Here is a 17432-nt window from a genome sequence, read left to right on the forward strand (position 1 = left end):
TGCTTGTTTAAATGGATAAAAATAGATTTAATGTACTTGGGTTTGAATCTATTTTATCAGAAATTTTTGATGATTGTAAATCTACTTTTGTTTAGCTCTCATATTAATGAAGCTCAATAGCTGTTTGTGAAGCTGAATAGTTCTTTGTTATCAAAGGAATGTTTCTCCTGCAGATTTCATCCTTTATTTATGGAAAGAGGAAAGGAAAATTCCAAAGCCAGGGTTTGGATGATCGCACATATAACAGGAATTACCATCTGTGGCTTGAGGACATCCAGGAATCTTCTGGTCCTGGAACCATTTATTACAGCACTGTCTAAATAATCATAAAATCCAAACTCCGTCAAATTATTTATAATGTTCCTATTGGAACACAAGCTTCTTCTCAGATATTCATATTTCCAACAGCTGATTGAGAATTCTTAGCATCCTTCCTACCAGAAATTTGCAGCAGCTGTGAGCACCGTTTATATTTTCCATGCCTGTCAAAAAGATACTTATTATCCCTGCTGAAGGGAGATTCCCTTGTGAAAGCCCAGGTTTTTCACCAGTGATGTGATCCTCTATCATAGGTTCATCAGGGAACATTAAACTCAGAACGTCAGAATGTTTCCAGATTTTTTTTTTTGTATTTTTTTCTTAAAGTAGATACCAAGTAAATTTATCCATGGTAATTTGGAAAGATTCTATTTCAGTCCCCTGTGTCTTTATGTTTCTTGCCAAACCTTTGACTAAGTTAGGTTTTGGTGATTCATATTATTAAATTGTTCCTGTAATATATCCATGCTTCTTTGGAGAAGCCTCTTCTACTCTATTTGCAGACAATGCCTAATGGGACACCTTTATTACATACACACTTACTGTTTACTGTGGCAGAATCAACCTCTGAAAACCTGGATTTGAACTGCATTTATCCCTGTCAGGATGAGGGTCTATGAGCTACCTCTTACTGATTTTCAAGGGTGAATAATTTGTCTATAAGCCTATGACTTTTAATTTTCTATTAGCTAATGGTGCTGTTAGAATTACACAGTTGTCCCTGAGAGGTATAAATACATGAGCAGGCTGCCCCTGGGGAAGTCAGCAGTGGGAGTTCCTGTATCTCACAGTGAAATTCTTAAGTGCTTTTACTACAGAGGCACTGTGAGCTGGCTTATTCCCCTTCCTTCAATGGTGTGGTGGAACACCTTGGGTAGGCCTTGGGGAAGTGATCAGTCATAAAATAGCGAATAAAATGCAGGATTGCATCCTCTTTTATTTCCTACTCACTTGTTACATTCCTGGGCCACAGAGGACTTCTAGAGTTCTGATACAGTGCCAGTAAAGATTAAATTTATATGATGTCAGAAAGTGTCTTTTTTGTGCTATGTAGCACAATAAATATGGAGAAGTGACACTAATCATTTTTAAATCTCCTTTTCATTACACAGAAACTATAAAAGCTCATAAGAGAATTATTTCAGATGTGCAGATTAAGCCAACTAATACAATTTAACAAAGGAAGATTCAGAGCATATTTTTTAGTTTTCAACATTGTTTGCTATGTTTGTTATTGTTTGCATCTTGAATGTTATTGAAAATGACTATGACTATCATAATTACCATCTCATTATTTCCAAATCATCATTATAGCAGTGGAGGAGTTTGTCTCTTTGTTGATTTTATCTAATAGCTTTTTGTAGCAGAAGGCTGATCTCATGCTGGAAAAGTGGGAAACCTCCCAAGACTTAAAAAAAAATGTATTTATTGCATCAACTCTTACATATTCACAAGTCATTTTAGTGTGGATTGGTTCTGGTCCCATATCTAGAGATTTCTGTGTAAGAGTGTGAACCCAGTTGTGGACAACAGATGGTTTCTTTATTGTTTGAACACGTTCTCCTGTTGTTTTTATTTAACAGATAGATTTTGACAAGGATCAGTCAAGTGCCATCGCCTCGGTTGTTCTGCCACCAAGTTTACTGAAGAATTTAAGTCAAGATGAGTTTGAAGTTATATCCAGGGCTCAGTTTACTTTCTTCAATAAAAATGGTCTTTTTCAGGTAAGCATTAATGTGCTTGAAGTCATTTCAGATAGGGTAAATCAAAGCCAGCTGTTGAAAGTTTCCTGTTGTGTAATCATTTCACGGTATTTCATGAGTTACAGGAGTTAAAAGATGACAGCAGATGAAGGCAGTCTTACATTCAGAGCAGCAAAACAGTTGAAGTGCCCAAGCTGAGTTGAAGTCAATGGTTTTAATTGAAAATTCCTCTCACTTGTGAAATAAATCTTTTCTCAGGTTAATCTATGGAAAACTGTATCCCAACTGCTTAAAATCAGAGGAAAGCAGCAAAGGCCTTTAAAAAACTTTTAACTTCTGTTAAAATGCATTAATATAAGTCCTTGATGTTCAGTGGAGCCAGGTTATTTTCTATCAGGAAGGATAGAAGGAAGGAGTTTGGCATATAACACTGCCAAGTACTCTCCTTTCCTTTTAAGAGCTGGTTAGCAGTCATATCCAGCTCTGCTTTATATTCAGCTGGAAACCCTGGGCTGATGGTAGGCAGCCAGAGAACTTTTGTTCATACATACACACAATTCTTTCCACACCTCATCAGTATACCATATTTTAATAGGAATAAGGATAACAATACTTCTACCTGAAACCCACACATGCACAGGTAGATTTATGTTTTATTTTTTGAGTCTTGTCAAATACTTACTGTAAATAGTGCCTGTATGGTAGGTGCCAAAATATTAGGAAGAGTTTGCAGCTTGGAAAAAGAAAACCAAAACCACACTTACTAGGGAAAAAAAGAAAAAAAGAAGTTAATTAAGAAGGAAACATTGTTTCATGTTGAACTGTAGAATGTGTCTCAGAAGACTTGAGTTTGTTTTCCCATCAGTATTTCAAGTGACCTTTGGCTCCTGTGCATCCGCAGAACTCCGTAGTATTGTATTGTCTCTATATTATCGTTTTTATTGGCAGTGTATCCAGATTCTTCAGATAATCTAGGCAAGAAAATACCCATGACCCACAGTTGCCTTCTGAAATACACCCCAAAGTACTTTTATTTTAAATTGCGTTCATTTTAAGCCTGCTTTTGAGAAAAACAGGATGGATATCTTGAATAAAAAAAAACCCAGAAGAATACAGATGGAGGCCAGTCATAATGGCAGAAAATCATATGAAGTCAGAATGTGTCCCTTAATGGTGCTAGAATGCATTTCTTAGTGGCACTTAATAAGCCACTGAAAAACAAAGATTGCACCTTAATTTGCAACTAAAATGCCTTTAATTTTTTGTGTACTTTTCAAACTCTTCATGGGTGATGTGTTTAACACAATGAATTAAAAATGTGCGATCCTCACATTTTTAGGAAGTCTAAAAATAAAGGAAGTTAAAGAAAAACAGGATTAAAGGCCTAAAAATAAACTGATGCACATGCCATCTCAAACAAAATAACATAATCCATTAATATGAATATTTCATTTTTATTGCATTTCAGATTCCTTTCACATGAGATTACAAATATCTGAATGCTATTCACTGTATTCCTTAAAAGTATTCAACATAACAGTGAAACACACTTTGCAGCATTGGAGGTAGTGGGTTATTTTATTGCAACTGAGAGAATTCCAATAAGTTTTGTCTTGCAATTCATTAAAGATGGTTCCATTACTTAGAGAACTTTTTAAAAGCTGTTCAGGGTGGGATTCACCTCACCAGAGGCAGCTGTGTTCAGTGTAAACACCTATGTTTGAACTGTTGAACTTCAGCAGAATGCAGCCTCATGGCTAAACAAGTAGTAATCTGTATTTTACTTTAATGCACAGATAAGAATATATTAAATTGCCTTCCTTAAGGAGACCAACTCTGTCTCGTTTTTCCTGTCTGCTACAGATAGAATCCACTGAAACCAGTGGAAATATGCCCAAGAACTTCCATAAGCTTTGTCAGATGTTCAAATTTAGGTATTAGCCAAGAAATCTTTCTTCTCTGAATACTCAAGAGCTGCCTAGAAATTTGCATTTTATTTCCACTTCAAATTTTAAGGTTTTAGGAAATTTTGCCACAAAGCTCCAGTATAGTCTGAAATATTATGTCTGAAAATTCTTGGATATGGTTCTTAAGAAATAAAATATTCTTCTCAGGATAATGTGCACTTAATAACTGAAGCTATTGTGTCTCTCATGAGTGGTGGGATCTCACAAGCCCAGTGCTGAGCTGAAACCTGATGTCTTGTTATGTTAATACAACTCCTAACCAGAAGGAATCAAGGATTCAGGAGTTTGGGAGACCAGATTTTGGGAGAGAGAGTGAGTGGCAATAGAAGACCTCATTTGACCTGAGATCTGCCACAGGCAATGACCAAGCTTCCCAACCAGGCATTGAAATATGCAGGTTTCAATAGAAGCCTATCAAAAGAAAATAGCATTGCCAATGAAATTCCATTTCATTAAATAATTGGTTTCCAAGGAAACCTCTTCTGGAAAATTGCCAGCTGCAGGTTAAAAATCCTACTGGCCAGTGACAATGTTAGTATTCTATTTAAATTCCTATCAAATAAGACCTTACAGAAAATGCTATCTCCTTCAGTATGTAACATTGCTTTGTGTTTTTTTAATACTTCATAGTCATTCATTTTAAGATGGAGGTTGATTTAACAACTATATGCAGAAAACAGTTCATTCTCTAAAAACTTTGCATTTACTAAAGGACAGTGTCAACAATAAGATAAGTGAGCTCATTCATGCTTGTTTAGGGAAATGAGCTAATCATATCATGGGTAGTTATCTGCCGCATTGTTTGAGTTATAATTTTGTTTGCCTTCTAACCTCTCTCTATAATTGTGCCTATGCATGTTTATGGCTACAAGGAAAATAGGGAAGCTTCCATAAGGCTAACCCATAATTTGATTTTATAAACATAATGTTCTTACATTGTGTGATCAGAAGTACAGAAATGCTGACAATTTACTTATTCTGGCACGCTGCAAAAATGAAACTGTGTACTCTGGCTTTTATGTCATGTGCCATGTAAGCACTTATTATATTTTTCTTAATCTTTTGAAGGATGCAGAAAATCCTGCCAATTTGACCAGTTTTGTGGTGGCATGCAGTATTGGAAACTTAACCATTCAGGATCTTCAGGATTACGTGAAGGTTACAATCAAGCATACCAAAATTCAGGTAAAACAAGACGGATTATTCAGAAGAACAGGAATGCGGATTATAAAGGCTAAGATTATAGCCTGATTCATATGGATGAATTTTGAGTTAGATCAAACTCAAATTGAAATGAAGAAGTCTAGAACAAAAGCAATTAAGCAAAAAGTAGAAACAATCTCTCCCATCCCCATGCATTCATACTCTGTTCATGACCCAACACTTACCTGCAAGATCATTGATTCTGCCCCTCAGAAATAATTTCTGTGCCAATAACTGTAGGTGAAACCTTTTTTAATGATCATATTCATGACCAGAGACCAGGGACATGATTTATTACACTGGAACTTCATAATTACTTAAATTCTTTGACCAAACATTATTCACTTTGTTAATAGTTCCCAGAATTATTTTGTTGTTGTGTGGTTTTCATCAGAGGAATGGACAGAAGCTCATTAATAAAAGATGACTACAGTAAATTTAGGGAAATACAGACCAAATGCAACCTTTTGTCACATACTGTTCCAGTTAGACAATGTCTGAGTTTGACTCTGTTCTCAGTATCTAATCCAAAAGAGGCAATAGCACAAGAAATGTTAAAGACAATTGTTAAAGTGATTTTAAATTTACCTAAGTTGTTTACATAATGAGAACCTGGTTGGTAATTTTCACAGCTCCATTATTTTGCATTGCATTACAATTACTATTTTAATGTGAGGCAAAACAACCTACACTTGGGTTCAGCAGGCATTTGCACATTTTCAAGCTTTACGTAGAGGATTCATGGAGAAGCCCTAAGGAAGTAAACAGTACAAACTATTTAAATTCTATAAAGACATCATATTCATGGATAACTTCAGTTAACACAAGAAAACTTCATTATTCTGAGGACATGCAAAAGGAGCCATTGAATTGTACAAAGTAGTGCTCTAGATTTTTCAGTTTGGACGAATCTGTCTCTCTAGCAGAAAAAAAACTCTAATTTGACACCAGGCAAGTAAGTTTCCAACAATCTGACGATATGGATTCTTCCGCTTATTAAATAAAAATATATGCATTGCAACATCTGTTGTAAATGTTGATGAGATTTATGTCTGAAGAGATATACAAAGTATACTTTTACATCTGTTCTTAGGAAGATCCTAAACCCACCTGTGTCTTCTGGGACATGAACAAAAATGGTAAGTTTAAAAATACTTTCATTTCTTTCATGAGGGGAATAAATGTGTCTGAGTTTTAAAATTGGTCACAGTATCGCTATTTTGCTTCCAAATCAATCCTTACAGGATTCAATAAAGTCTACTCAGTAAAGTGTATAATTTCTTCTGGTTAGTATAGTTCCATGTAACAGCAAATGTTACATTTCTTTTTTAAAAGTCTGTTTTTAGTGTAAATGTTTTTAACATTTTAGATTTTTCAATTGAGTTTTCCCACTTTTTCCCTATATCTGCAGTTTTTCACTGATCTGTCCATATGAGCAAATTCAATTATACTCAGACACAAGTGGTTCTTAACCATACTTTTAACTGTTAATTTTTTTTAAAACTGGGTAATATAGATGTAAGTTTGTGACTGATCTTAAGCTTTTCTTCATCAAAGAATGGTCATTACTGCCAAACCTGTGTGTGATGTTTTACTCAGGCTGTTAATCCTTTGCACCAAGTTGTTCTCTGGGATGACTTTCCAGATCTCTCTGTTTTAGAAATCACTGCTGAGATGTTTCTTTTCTTTACAATGAAACAGATAGAGCTTTAGGATTTTGTATGGAGGTTCCCTACACACAGTCTTGCAAGAAATAAAATTTACCATCCGAATTTGTATTTAAAATCCGGAAATACAGACAGAGCAACTGAGGAGAATGTGGGAGGATAAAAATGAGCAAAAAATCATAGAAACTAGTTAGGAAGCTGAACTTAAGAATCACATTAAAGGAGAAACACACAGGAGGAAACTATTCCCGGTGGCTGCTTGAGTGGAGAACAGTTTTAAGTGGTTTTGGAACATCTTCACAGATGAGACATTTACACATTTTGAGAGAATGTCTTCAATTTGAGTGTTTGATTGTCTTGAAGTTACAGAGCAAATTACGCTGGATTTTGTCAAGAGCTGTGAATAAAATGTCTTTAAGAGTCAGAAAATATGAATGACTTCACAAAACCAGCTCATATTTTGGCAGTGGAAAAAAAATGAAAAAAGAAACAAATTTTACTTTTTAAGATTTAATTTTTAAAACCAAAATTTTTATATTTGTTTTTCAGATTGGCCTTTTCAAGTGGGGCAGGTTGGGAACAGTTCACTTCATGTTTTTTTGTAAGGTCACTGGAGATCATTGGGATTACCCACTCTGACCTGCATTACATGCTGCAGAGAGGAAGGGTGGCACTCTCTGCTCTTGGGCCATAAAAGCTTTCATGTGCTTGAGGAAAAATGAGTGGGAGGCAGGCAGGTGTAGACATCATTTATCAGTGGAGTAAAAGGAGTTCTATAATCATCTTATTATTGGAGTAAACTAAGGCATGTCTTAATGCATGATCCATGTAGTTGGTTTTACTCAACAACCAAAAAGCTCCCTACCTTTATTCTACATCTCCATCTATTGCCTCTGCTCAGTATTCCATTTCTGGGACACGTATCTGGGGCGATTCCTTGCAGAAACTAGGAAATCTGACACTTGCTTCTCTCCTGGTTGTTTTTAATGCTGGCTCGTTCAGTTTGAGAAAGCGCTTCTGCATTTGCACAAGATGAAGTGAGAAATCCCTGCAGGTGCTGTGAGAGAGAAGGAAGAGAGGCTGACATGTGTTTGTTGGGCAGCAGTTTCTCATGTTTCATTTCCACAGGTGGCAATGGTGGCTGGAACCCTGCGGGCTGCCAGGTGGATGCGGAGTCCAATGAAAATGAAACTGTGTGCCTATGCAACCACCTCACACATTTTGGGGTCCTAATGGTAGGCAAACTTACTGCTCACCAAGTTACCTTTCCCATGAACAGCAACACAGCTTTTGTCTGGTGTCAAGACAACTCTCATTCTTGTTACTTGGGTTCTTTCCTTTGCATGTAATTTTTAATGATAATAGTACGTTATTTTCCCCCTTATTATCATAAAGTTATCTTTTCATAACAAAGTAGCTAGTGATAAGGATTCAAGAATGAGATAATGAATAAAGTTAGCAATGGAATAATATTATTGTTGTTGTTATTATAATCGTTATTAAATTCTTTACAAGTGGCTAAATATTGTTTTCTTTAATAATTAAAATGTACCAGTGAGATTTTCTGTTTTGAAAATACTGTGCCACAAAAGACCCGAGATTGAGACTTCTGAGTGATACCAGAATACAAATGGCATATCATAACATCCAACTTAATACAGCCAAGGCCCAACACTAACATTTCCACTATATTTACAGGAAAAAAAATGATCTTAATGAGTCCTAATTTGCAGGGGATCTCTGACATATCCATTAACAGTATAATCTGACAAAAGTGACCTGCAGCTGAGGCAGGAGGTGTGTAACAAGAGGGAAGTGAATAAGAAAGAAGTCTAAATGTATTTGAAATTTCCAGATTGAGAAAGTGAGAAGTTGCTTGCAGAAGAAAAAAAAAAAAAAAAAGACAAATAGTTAGAAATGCTGTTTTCAGAACAAAAAGAGAGACTCATTACAGGGAAAAACAGGGAAAGAAAAACATCCTCCAGACAGTAGAAATAGTAATGAGGATGAAAAATCAAGGGAGCACAATAATTCTCTTTCATCCTTAGATCGAAAGGCTGACTTGTCCCTTGCAAATCTAGTTCACAAATTTGACAAGATTTATCTAATGTCATAAACTATGAAGTGGCACCTTTTGCACAATGTGTAAACCCATATTGGCTGTTTTCTTACTTGGCTTTAATCAGTTTTGGGGATGCCTTATATTGCTGGCCTTCTCTTGGAAAAAGGCTGCTGATGGAGCACATGGTACAGCACACGTAGCCCAAACTCTGTCAGAGCTGTAAGCAAAGTCTCCAGACAGGGTGGCTGGCAGAGCAATGTGTATCCCGGAGGAGATGAAAGAGGGAACCATATGGGGCACATCAGCCCCAGCAGCATAGCCTCCAGCCTTCAGCTGCCTCCAGCAATTTGTACTTCTGAAGTGTTTTTCAGAGAGAAAAAAGTCCCAACATGAAAAAATGGAATAGTGCTATCTTTTCTTAACTTTTGGTGGTTGTTTATGCTTAATAATGGGCTGATACATTTTTTTTCCAGCTGAAATTAATATTCTTTGGCTTGTAAAACATAGCTGCAGAAAAGATGTTGGCTCCTGGTCACAGCAGGAATAATTCCTAAGTGGAAGTATTTGGAGTTTGAAGTAACTTGTGGCAGTGTCAAAAAGGACTTGAACCACACAAGGCAGCCACATACGCTGAATTTTTCAGCTTTGGCCTTCCAGACCCTTCTTAATAGGACTGCTCCCTTCACGTCATGCTGAGATGTAGATATGGAAAAGCCACAAACTTCGTGTCTTCTTGCAAGCTAAATTATGGTCTTGTTCCATTTTTCATCCCCAAAGGGATTAAGAAAAGGCTTTATTTAGGGTGTATTCAATGAGCCCCTTCTCTTCCCTGAATGCTTTAATGGCAATAGGAAATAAGGCAGAAGGTCTTTGAATTTGGGCTGCATTCCAGTAGATTTTTACACAGTTTTGACCATTCGAGTTGCTTTTTCCATTTTAATCATTTCTTCTGACTTTAATTTAGATACTAAATTATTTCCAAAGAACACTCTCCTTATGTGTAAATAAACTGTCATATAAGACTGGAATGGACAGTAAAAAAAACCCTGCTCCTGCCTTTTCCTATAAAGTACACAAAGTTTTGTAGCATTTCATGTTTCTTTTTGCTAGCTAGTTTTGCTAGGGACAATAGTGACACAGTGACAATGACTGCAGAATTGACTTCATTATCTCTTAGTGGTTGCTCACATTTTCTCCACAGTGATACAAGTCTGAACATTCTCATATTTTCTTGTCCTTAAAAAACAGAAAATAACACTGATATTTATTCTCAGATGGTACCATGTGGCAGTTAGAATTACACAGAAAAAAAAATGAAAACCTTAGAATGTTCCTGCTTAATTTCCAAATTTTTTCCTGCTGTCTTTGTCACTACTTTTCTGACTGAGTCTATTTAAAAGTGTAGGTCTTATGTCAAAACAGACCCTAAATCCACAAAGCAGTAACCTTGTCCTTGGTTTTACCTGTGGATGATTAGTCACATTGATTCTTATGGATTTTTAATAACAAAAAGGCCAAAAATTCCCTACAATGTTGCATATTTCAGTGTGAATACTTTTGAAGTTACATTGTTCTAAATCACACATCTTCTGGAAAACATTTGTATATACGCAACAGAATGAAAACGTTTGGGCACTGGAGACTTTTCCAGAGGAGTACATTTGAATTCCTAGTACTGAATTATGAGGCTCAGAATCAGGCTCTATCTGCTGTTCCCAGCTGTTATAATGCTTAAAGCACAATGTTTTGAAGAGCTGTGGGAAGGAAGTGAGAGGTGTAACAACTGTAGACCAAGTACACTCAGCAAAAATGAATGCCAGTGTCAAGGTTACAGTGGTATTGCCAGAATGCTTTTCAGTTTTACTTGACTAATTACCAAGAAAAAGAGTGTTGTGCTCATAGCCAAGGTGCTGCCTACAAACAGGGTCTCTTCCTTCTCTCCCACAGGACCTGCAGAGAACCGTGACACAAATCGACCCACAGAACACCAAGGTCCTGACCTTTATCACTTACATAGGCTGTGGAATATCTGCTATATTTTCAGCTGCAACTCTTCTGACATACATTGCGTTTGAGTAAGTACTAATTCTGTGAAGAGCATCACAAAGAAGTACCTGTATGCACAGAATAAAATAAGTTAGTTAGGTGGTTAGTGTGGTTTATTTGCCTAGGAGGGGAAGTCCATGTTTGAAAAAAAATCAAACCTGCAAAATCAGTGTTGTAGAGTGGAAACTTTTTCAAGGGGACATAAGTTCAGAGACTTTCTTCCAGTTTCTAATGTGTTGTGCTGCTCAGACTAGGGAATAAGGTGAGCGTGTATCAAAATTTTCTTTTTGGCAAGAAAGAATCCTCTAGATTTTGAACAGCTAGATATTATTTTAAAATTATCAAACGGACCTTTTATCAAAAAAAAAAAAAAACAAAACTTGCCTATGTAAACATAACATGTTCCAAATTAAAAAAAAAAAGTCCAACTAGAGTAATTACATTCTCTAGCCCTTCAGAAAGAAGTGGGAGAGATAAAATGAAAATAAATTGTGAAGTCTTACAACAATTTCAACAGAAGTCCTGCTAAAATGTGAAAGTGACTCAAGAGAAAGCAAAAATTTTGAAGTGGTGCAGTTCTGTGAACAGTGAAAAGAGAAAATGAAGTCATGTCAACACAAAGAAAGCATTCTGTCAGTGACAGGACATAGTAGCTGCTAAAGAAAGATAATTTTCTGTGGATGGGGGAGGGCTGGAGAAGGGGGTTTTCAAGTTTTAAATATCTTCAATGATTGCATTCCTATTACATTACCTATGCTATAATGTTCTGGTTCAAGTTGGTAGAAATTGGTTGCTGCCCCTTGTTATCCACATTTCAATGGGGAGCAGATAAAAAAAAGAAATACTTGCTCTTCAGTCTTCCTAAGATCCTGTTTAAAAACAAACAGAAAACCACATTCAAGGGACCATATATCCCAAAAATCAAGCTCATATATAAGGCCACATATGAAATGATCACAGATGACTTTCTCATCAGCTATATTTTTTTTTTGTTTGTTTTCATTTAAAATAAAAAGTACTGGTTTATATTTCATTCAAAAGACTTGTTTTCTTTGGATTTTTTAATAAAAAAAAAAAAAAATCAGTTGCTAAAATATTGCAGCAGTTAATTAGCGCAATATGGACCCAAAGAACTGGTAGTTTACCCCTACCACACACAGCTGAAGCCTTCAACAATCTCACACAAAAATACACACCTCTATATCCTACTGCATAAATTCAGCTGGAAGGAGTTCCTTGTGCTTTTATTGACTTTGTGAAGGAGTAAACCCAGCTGCAGTAGGTGGTTTGTGTGATTGCAGCAACTTAATCATGTGCACCTGTGTTTCTCTCATTAGGAAGTTACGAAGAGATTATCCATCCAAAATCCTGATGAATCTGAGCACAGCCCTGCTCTTCCTTAACCTGATTTTTTTGCTCGATGGCTGGATTGCATCCTTCGATATTGACGGCCTCTGCATAGCTGTAGCTGCACTTTTGCACTTTTTTCTTCTGGCCACCTTTACATGGATGGGACTGGAAGCTGTTCACATGTACATTGCTCTAGTGAAGGTGTTCAACACGTATATACGGCGATACATACTGAAGTTTTGCATCATTGGCTGGGGTGAGTTCATTCGGAGCAATATTTACATAGCGGGTATGCTGCTGTATAAAATGCTTTCTGTAAAAGAGAAACACATATGTGAAAGGTCTCTGTCAGAAGTGCAGAGTAGAATGCAGATCAGCGTGTCGTTTCCTTCCCCCAGCCTGCAGCAGTGCCGGCACACCGCCAGCCCTCCCTGTCACCGAGTTCCCCCGTGTGATTCTGTGTAAATGCACTCTCACTGGCACTCTCCACCCAGAGCAGCTCCCAGCCCCAGAATGAGCAGAGAGACCAGATAAACTGGTCTCGTTTTCCAAAGAGGCCAGAGTGGGAGAGGGGAAATGTGAGTGCCGTGTCAGAGATGGAGAACTGTGTCACACGATGAATGCAGGAACTTTTGCACTTACTGCAAAGCCTATGGAGGTTTTGTACTGACTTTCAAAAACTCCCGAGTCCAGCCTACATTTTCTTGCCAACAAAGCCGATTGTGGAATCAGAAACAACCAAAACTTTCTGAGATTCAGCAGTGTTCAAACCACAAAGACATCCTGGCTGCCCTAAGCAATGTACACAGCAGGACAGAAATGGAAAAAGTAATACTGAAAAACTGCTGCAAGGCTCAGGCAGCAAGACTTTTATTCTTCATTTTTGTCTGTATCAGGAATCTGTGTTTTCTCCCTGAATGTGCATATTGTGTTTGAAATAATACAAGACAATACAAAGCCATTAACCTTACGGCTAGAGCACTGACCTCAGTACAGCTGATAATTGATGTCTTTCCATTGGCAACTAGCATCCTCTTTGGCAGCCTCGGCAGAGGACAAGGACTGAGTGGTCGGAAAAGCAAATTAACCTCTTCCCCTTTGAATCTGTTCTGTTATAGCAAGGATAAGACATGTAAATAAGGCACATCAGGAAATGTACATTTCTTTTGTGTGAGCTGTACCTTTCTGCAGAGTTCTCTTCTGCATACTTGTCTGTTTTCCCCAAATACTCCCTCTGCTTTTTTATTAAGAAATGCATGGTTTGCTTTACAGAAGAAAGGGGACCACATATAAGTAAATTATATATAATATGTATGATCCTATAGAAGATATGTAACATAATGTGGTTGAGAAAAGCAGTGGAGAAATTACAGGTTTTATTTAGTCCATGTTCCCCAGTTACACAACCTAATGTATTCACATTAGCATGAAAAAAGTCCCTCAAAAAATTCCTAATACCATGCCTCGACTAGATCTCATTTTTGCAATAATTTGTTAATCTTCTCACTATATAATGAGAACCTGTGTGCAGCTGCAAATTTAACTTTGGGTAATTAAGGGATATTATTTTACTTTAGTTTATTATTTTACTTTAATTTCCTTATCATGTACTAAATTTCTTCTACCATGCAGAACATTACAAGGCTTATTAATTAATGCCTGTTAATTGCTCTGATAGTTCAATATATTTGTACTGTTTGAAAAATTATTTCCTTCTACCTTCTCAATGCAGTTTTCTCAGGATGCTCTGCACCAAAGAATTTTGGTAGGAATGGAGACATCAATAATTCAGCTTAGCATGGTGAGTTTGAAAGTTTAGGAGATTCGAAAGCTCACAAATTTTCTTGTGTTACAGGTTTGCCAGCTCTGGTGATAGCAATCATTTTAGCAAGTGCTAATACAAATGCAAGTCATGTTTATGGCAAAGAGTTATATGGCAGAGATGCTAATGGGCAAGGAGGAGATGATTTGTGAGTATTTCTTTTGATCTCTTGAAATTTAGCCTTTATAGTTGCTTTGGAAAAGTCAATGGTGCATTAAACAAGCAGAAAGGGCAAAACTGTGTTCCGAATGATTAGAATCTGTAATGTGAAGAAGGCTGTTAGAAAAATTTAAGGGAAATCTGCATTACCAAACACCAGGTACAAGCATGCCTGTAGCAAAAGAATAATTTACAGATTTTGTCATGAAAATAAAATAAAAATACTTGTTTTGGTTTGTCTTAAATGAGAAGTATATTTTCTAGGTAAGAGCAAGGGAAGAATTTGTATAAAAAGTTTCCTTTGTGAATCAAGCATCCTTTTGCCAATGTAGTTCAATAGTCCTCTATGTTCTTGATGTCCAGATAATAACTCCAAATGCCAAAATTTTTATGTGAGTGCTCTTTGCCTCGCTTGGCAAAGCTTCATCATGATAAATACAACTTTAATTTTTTAATTTTACTTTAGTATCATGCTGAGCATTCAGGCCATTTGCTGCATGAGGAATTAGTTAGAGCTCTCATATGGCTGACTGTCAAATGGCTACCTCAAAAGTCCTGCTACTTCTCCAGTTGTTACATGTTCAAGTTCTCCTTTAGCTCCAGTGGCAGAAACTTGAGATTTTGACACTGAGGATCCAAGTTCGCTCATTCTGTTACTAAAGCACTCAATGCTTCACACAGATGACAACAGTGAATTTTTTTTCTACTGAGTCTAAACTTTTTTCATTATGAGATTGCAGTTCCCACCACTTCCCACTTTTTTAAATAGTTTTGACTAAAATGTGGCACAAGCTTCAGATTTCTTGCACGGTAATACTATAGGCCATAGTCACTTAAGATGCCTCTGGGCTTCATCCTGTTTCCAAACTGAAAATGGACAAAGGTTTCATTTTACACTCTAATTCTGCATCAGTGGTATCAGAAATCAGCTCATTTTCCTTCAGTCATATGAATAATTGGAGGATAGTTTCCATTAGACAAAAATTATCCTTTTTTATTTTATTATTTTAAATTTTTTTACAGCTGCTGGATCAAGAACGAAGTTGTCTTTTACGTGACTTGTGCTGGCTACTTTGGAATCATGTTTCTGATGAATGTTGCCATGTTTATTGTGGTGATGGTGCAAATCTGTGGGAGGAATGGGAAAAGAACCAACCGGAGCCTGAAGGAAGAGATCTTGAGGAACCTCCGTAGCGTGGTCAGCCTGACCTTCCTCCTGGGCATGACATGGGGCTTTGCCTTTTTTGCCTGGGGTCCCTTAACTCTTGCTTTCCTGTACCTCTTCTCAATTTTCAATTCATTGCAAGGTAAGCTGAGTTTTTGTTCTATGAACAAATAATATTTGATGTGTTACTGTTCTGGGGCATACTATGTCCAGTGATTGGACTAGGGAGCTGATATCTGAGCTCTCTAGGTTTTCCTTTGATATTAAACCATCATTAGTTTCCCCTTATGTGGAATGATAATACCAACTATGTGTGGGTTGAATATCTTACATAAATTAATTACAGTTTCAAGGTCTTTATCCCTAAAATGAACTATATTATAAATAGAGATCTTCCTAGCTAACAGTCTGCAGTGTTCTCTTTTGAGATACATGCTGTATGACCTTCAGCATTTCCTTTCACTGATTATAACAAATATAGGAAGCCTTTTTCCTTAATTTATTCCTGTAGAGAATTTGTAAAACTCATAACTGTTCTATTAAGGCATGAGAAACTCATAAATTAAAATTCAGTCCTGTCTCAGTGTGGAGAGATAGCAGAGACATATGGGATAGTCTTCACCTAAGAAAAATCCACTGACTGTTACAGTCAGCTTATTTTTCTTTCCATTACTGAATTTTTCAGTATTTTACTTTTCCAGAATAATTTGTCTTTCTGAAAAATGCTGTAAATTGTAATAAAATGGCTATAAATTACAGAGCTACATAGCTGACATTTAAAAAAATTCAGCTCAGAGCTAAAATTTGCATATGTTTCAACTGTCATAAAATTCTCTATCATTAATTGCTGTACCCACCTATGCAGAACAACTAAATGCATAAAGAAGAGAAAACCCTGAGGTCGTTGGAAGTGCATGTGTTATGCCACACACATACTGACATAAAAATTAAATCTGCCAGGAAAAAAACAAAAAACAACAACAACAACAACAAAAAAAAACCAAACAAAAAAAAAAATCCCAAACCAACCCCTAAACAAACAAACAAAAAAACTCTCAAGAATGTAATTGAAGGAGTATGTGTTATGCAACACAAATATTGAGATAAAAAATGAAATTTTCATAGGGTCAGCAGAATCTTCTCTTTATGGAAAAAGTACTTAATATCACCCTGTGCGGATTTTATCTGATACTGTTGAGATGTATTTCCTGCGCTGAAAGATTTATTGAGATTTCATGGAAGGAGAATCATGTTGTGGGTTTTTGTTTGGGTCATTTTCAACATAAAATCCTAAGCGAAATGACAAAAAGTATTTGGATGTGGTGCTCTTACTAGAGACTGTTTTTTCCAAAGGACAGATTCTGATACTCCCCTAGCAGCGTAATGAAGTGTTTACTGCATTGTGTCTGTGTTAGAAATTCAGACAGGTCTAGAGAGATCAGAAGTATGGGAAGAACATGAAAAAAGACTTAAATTCTGAAAATCTTGCCAAGGGTCAAATTGAACAAGTTCTCTGGAACCAGAATTTCCAGTGCAATCAATTAAGCTTGTATGTGCAGAGTGCATATAAGGTTGGCCAGCACTGCCTAAGTGGGATAATAACACTATTTAATGGAAAATGAATATTTGGAAGGCAGTTAAGTCAGAACATGAAACTGAAAAAGACAAGAAGTAAATGTAACAAGAAGAGTGATGAGCTTTTCATGGATTGTGGTAGCAAAAATGATGCAGTCTAGGCTGAAGCATGTCATATCAAGAAATAGGAGATAAAAATCTTCTATCTGAAAGTACTAATTGGTATGTCAGAAAGAGCTTGGCAAGGCTAAAGAATAAGGGAAGAGGATGTTTAAAATCCTATCTAGCTGATGCAGTGTTCATCTAGCCGTAAGGGGATGGAATGGGGCAAATCTGTATCAGGAAGCCTTTTCTCGCCGCAAAAAGCATTTCAATATGGCAAGTCTTTCATCAGT

General features: G+C 36.5%; 1 protein-coding gene across 4 annotated transcripts in view; it reads left to right on the forward strand.

Moving 5' to 3' along the window:
• ADGRG6 (adhesion G protein-coupled receptor G6) overlaps window positions 1-17432 on the forward strand; it is a 110342-nt gene that overhangs the window by 81331 nt on the left and 11579 nt on the right. For all 4 annotated transcript variants that reach the window (XM_015622070.3, XM_015622073.2, XM_015622071.3 and 1 more), the window contains 8 exons: window positions 1902-2042; window positions 5057-5173; window positions 6285-6330; window positions 7987-8093; window positions 10868-10995; window positions 12304-12572; window positions 14172-14286; window positions 15321-15604. In XM_015622070.3, the coding sequence (XP_015477556.1) occupies window positions 1902-2042; window positions 5057-5173; window positions 6285-6330; window positions 7987-8093; window positions 10868-10995; window positions 12304-12572; window positions 14172-14286; window positions 15321-15604 (1207 nt within the window). The remainder of the gene's footprint in view (window positions 1-1901; window positions 2043-5056; window positions 5174-6284; window positions 6331-7986; window positions 8094-10867; window positions 10996-12303; window positions 12573-14171; window positions 14287-15320; window positions 15605-17432) is intronic.

Source organism: Parus major, chromosome 3 (genome assembly GCF_001522545.3).
Source record: "Parus major isolate Abel chromosome 3, Parus_major1.1, whole genome shotgun sequence".
NCBI lineage: Eukaryota > Metazoa > Chordata > Aves > Passeriformes > Paridae > Parus > Parus major.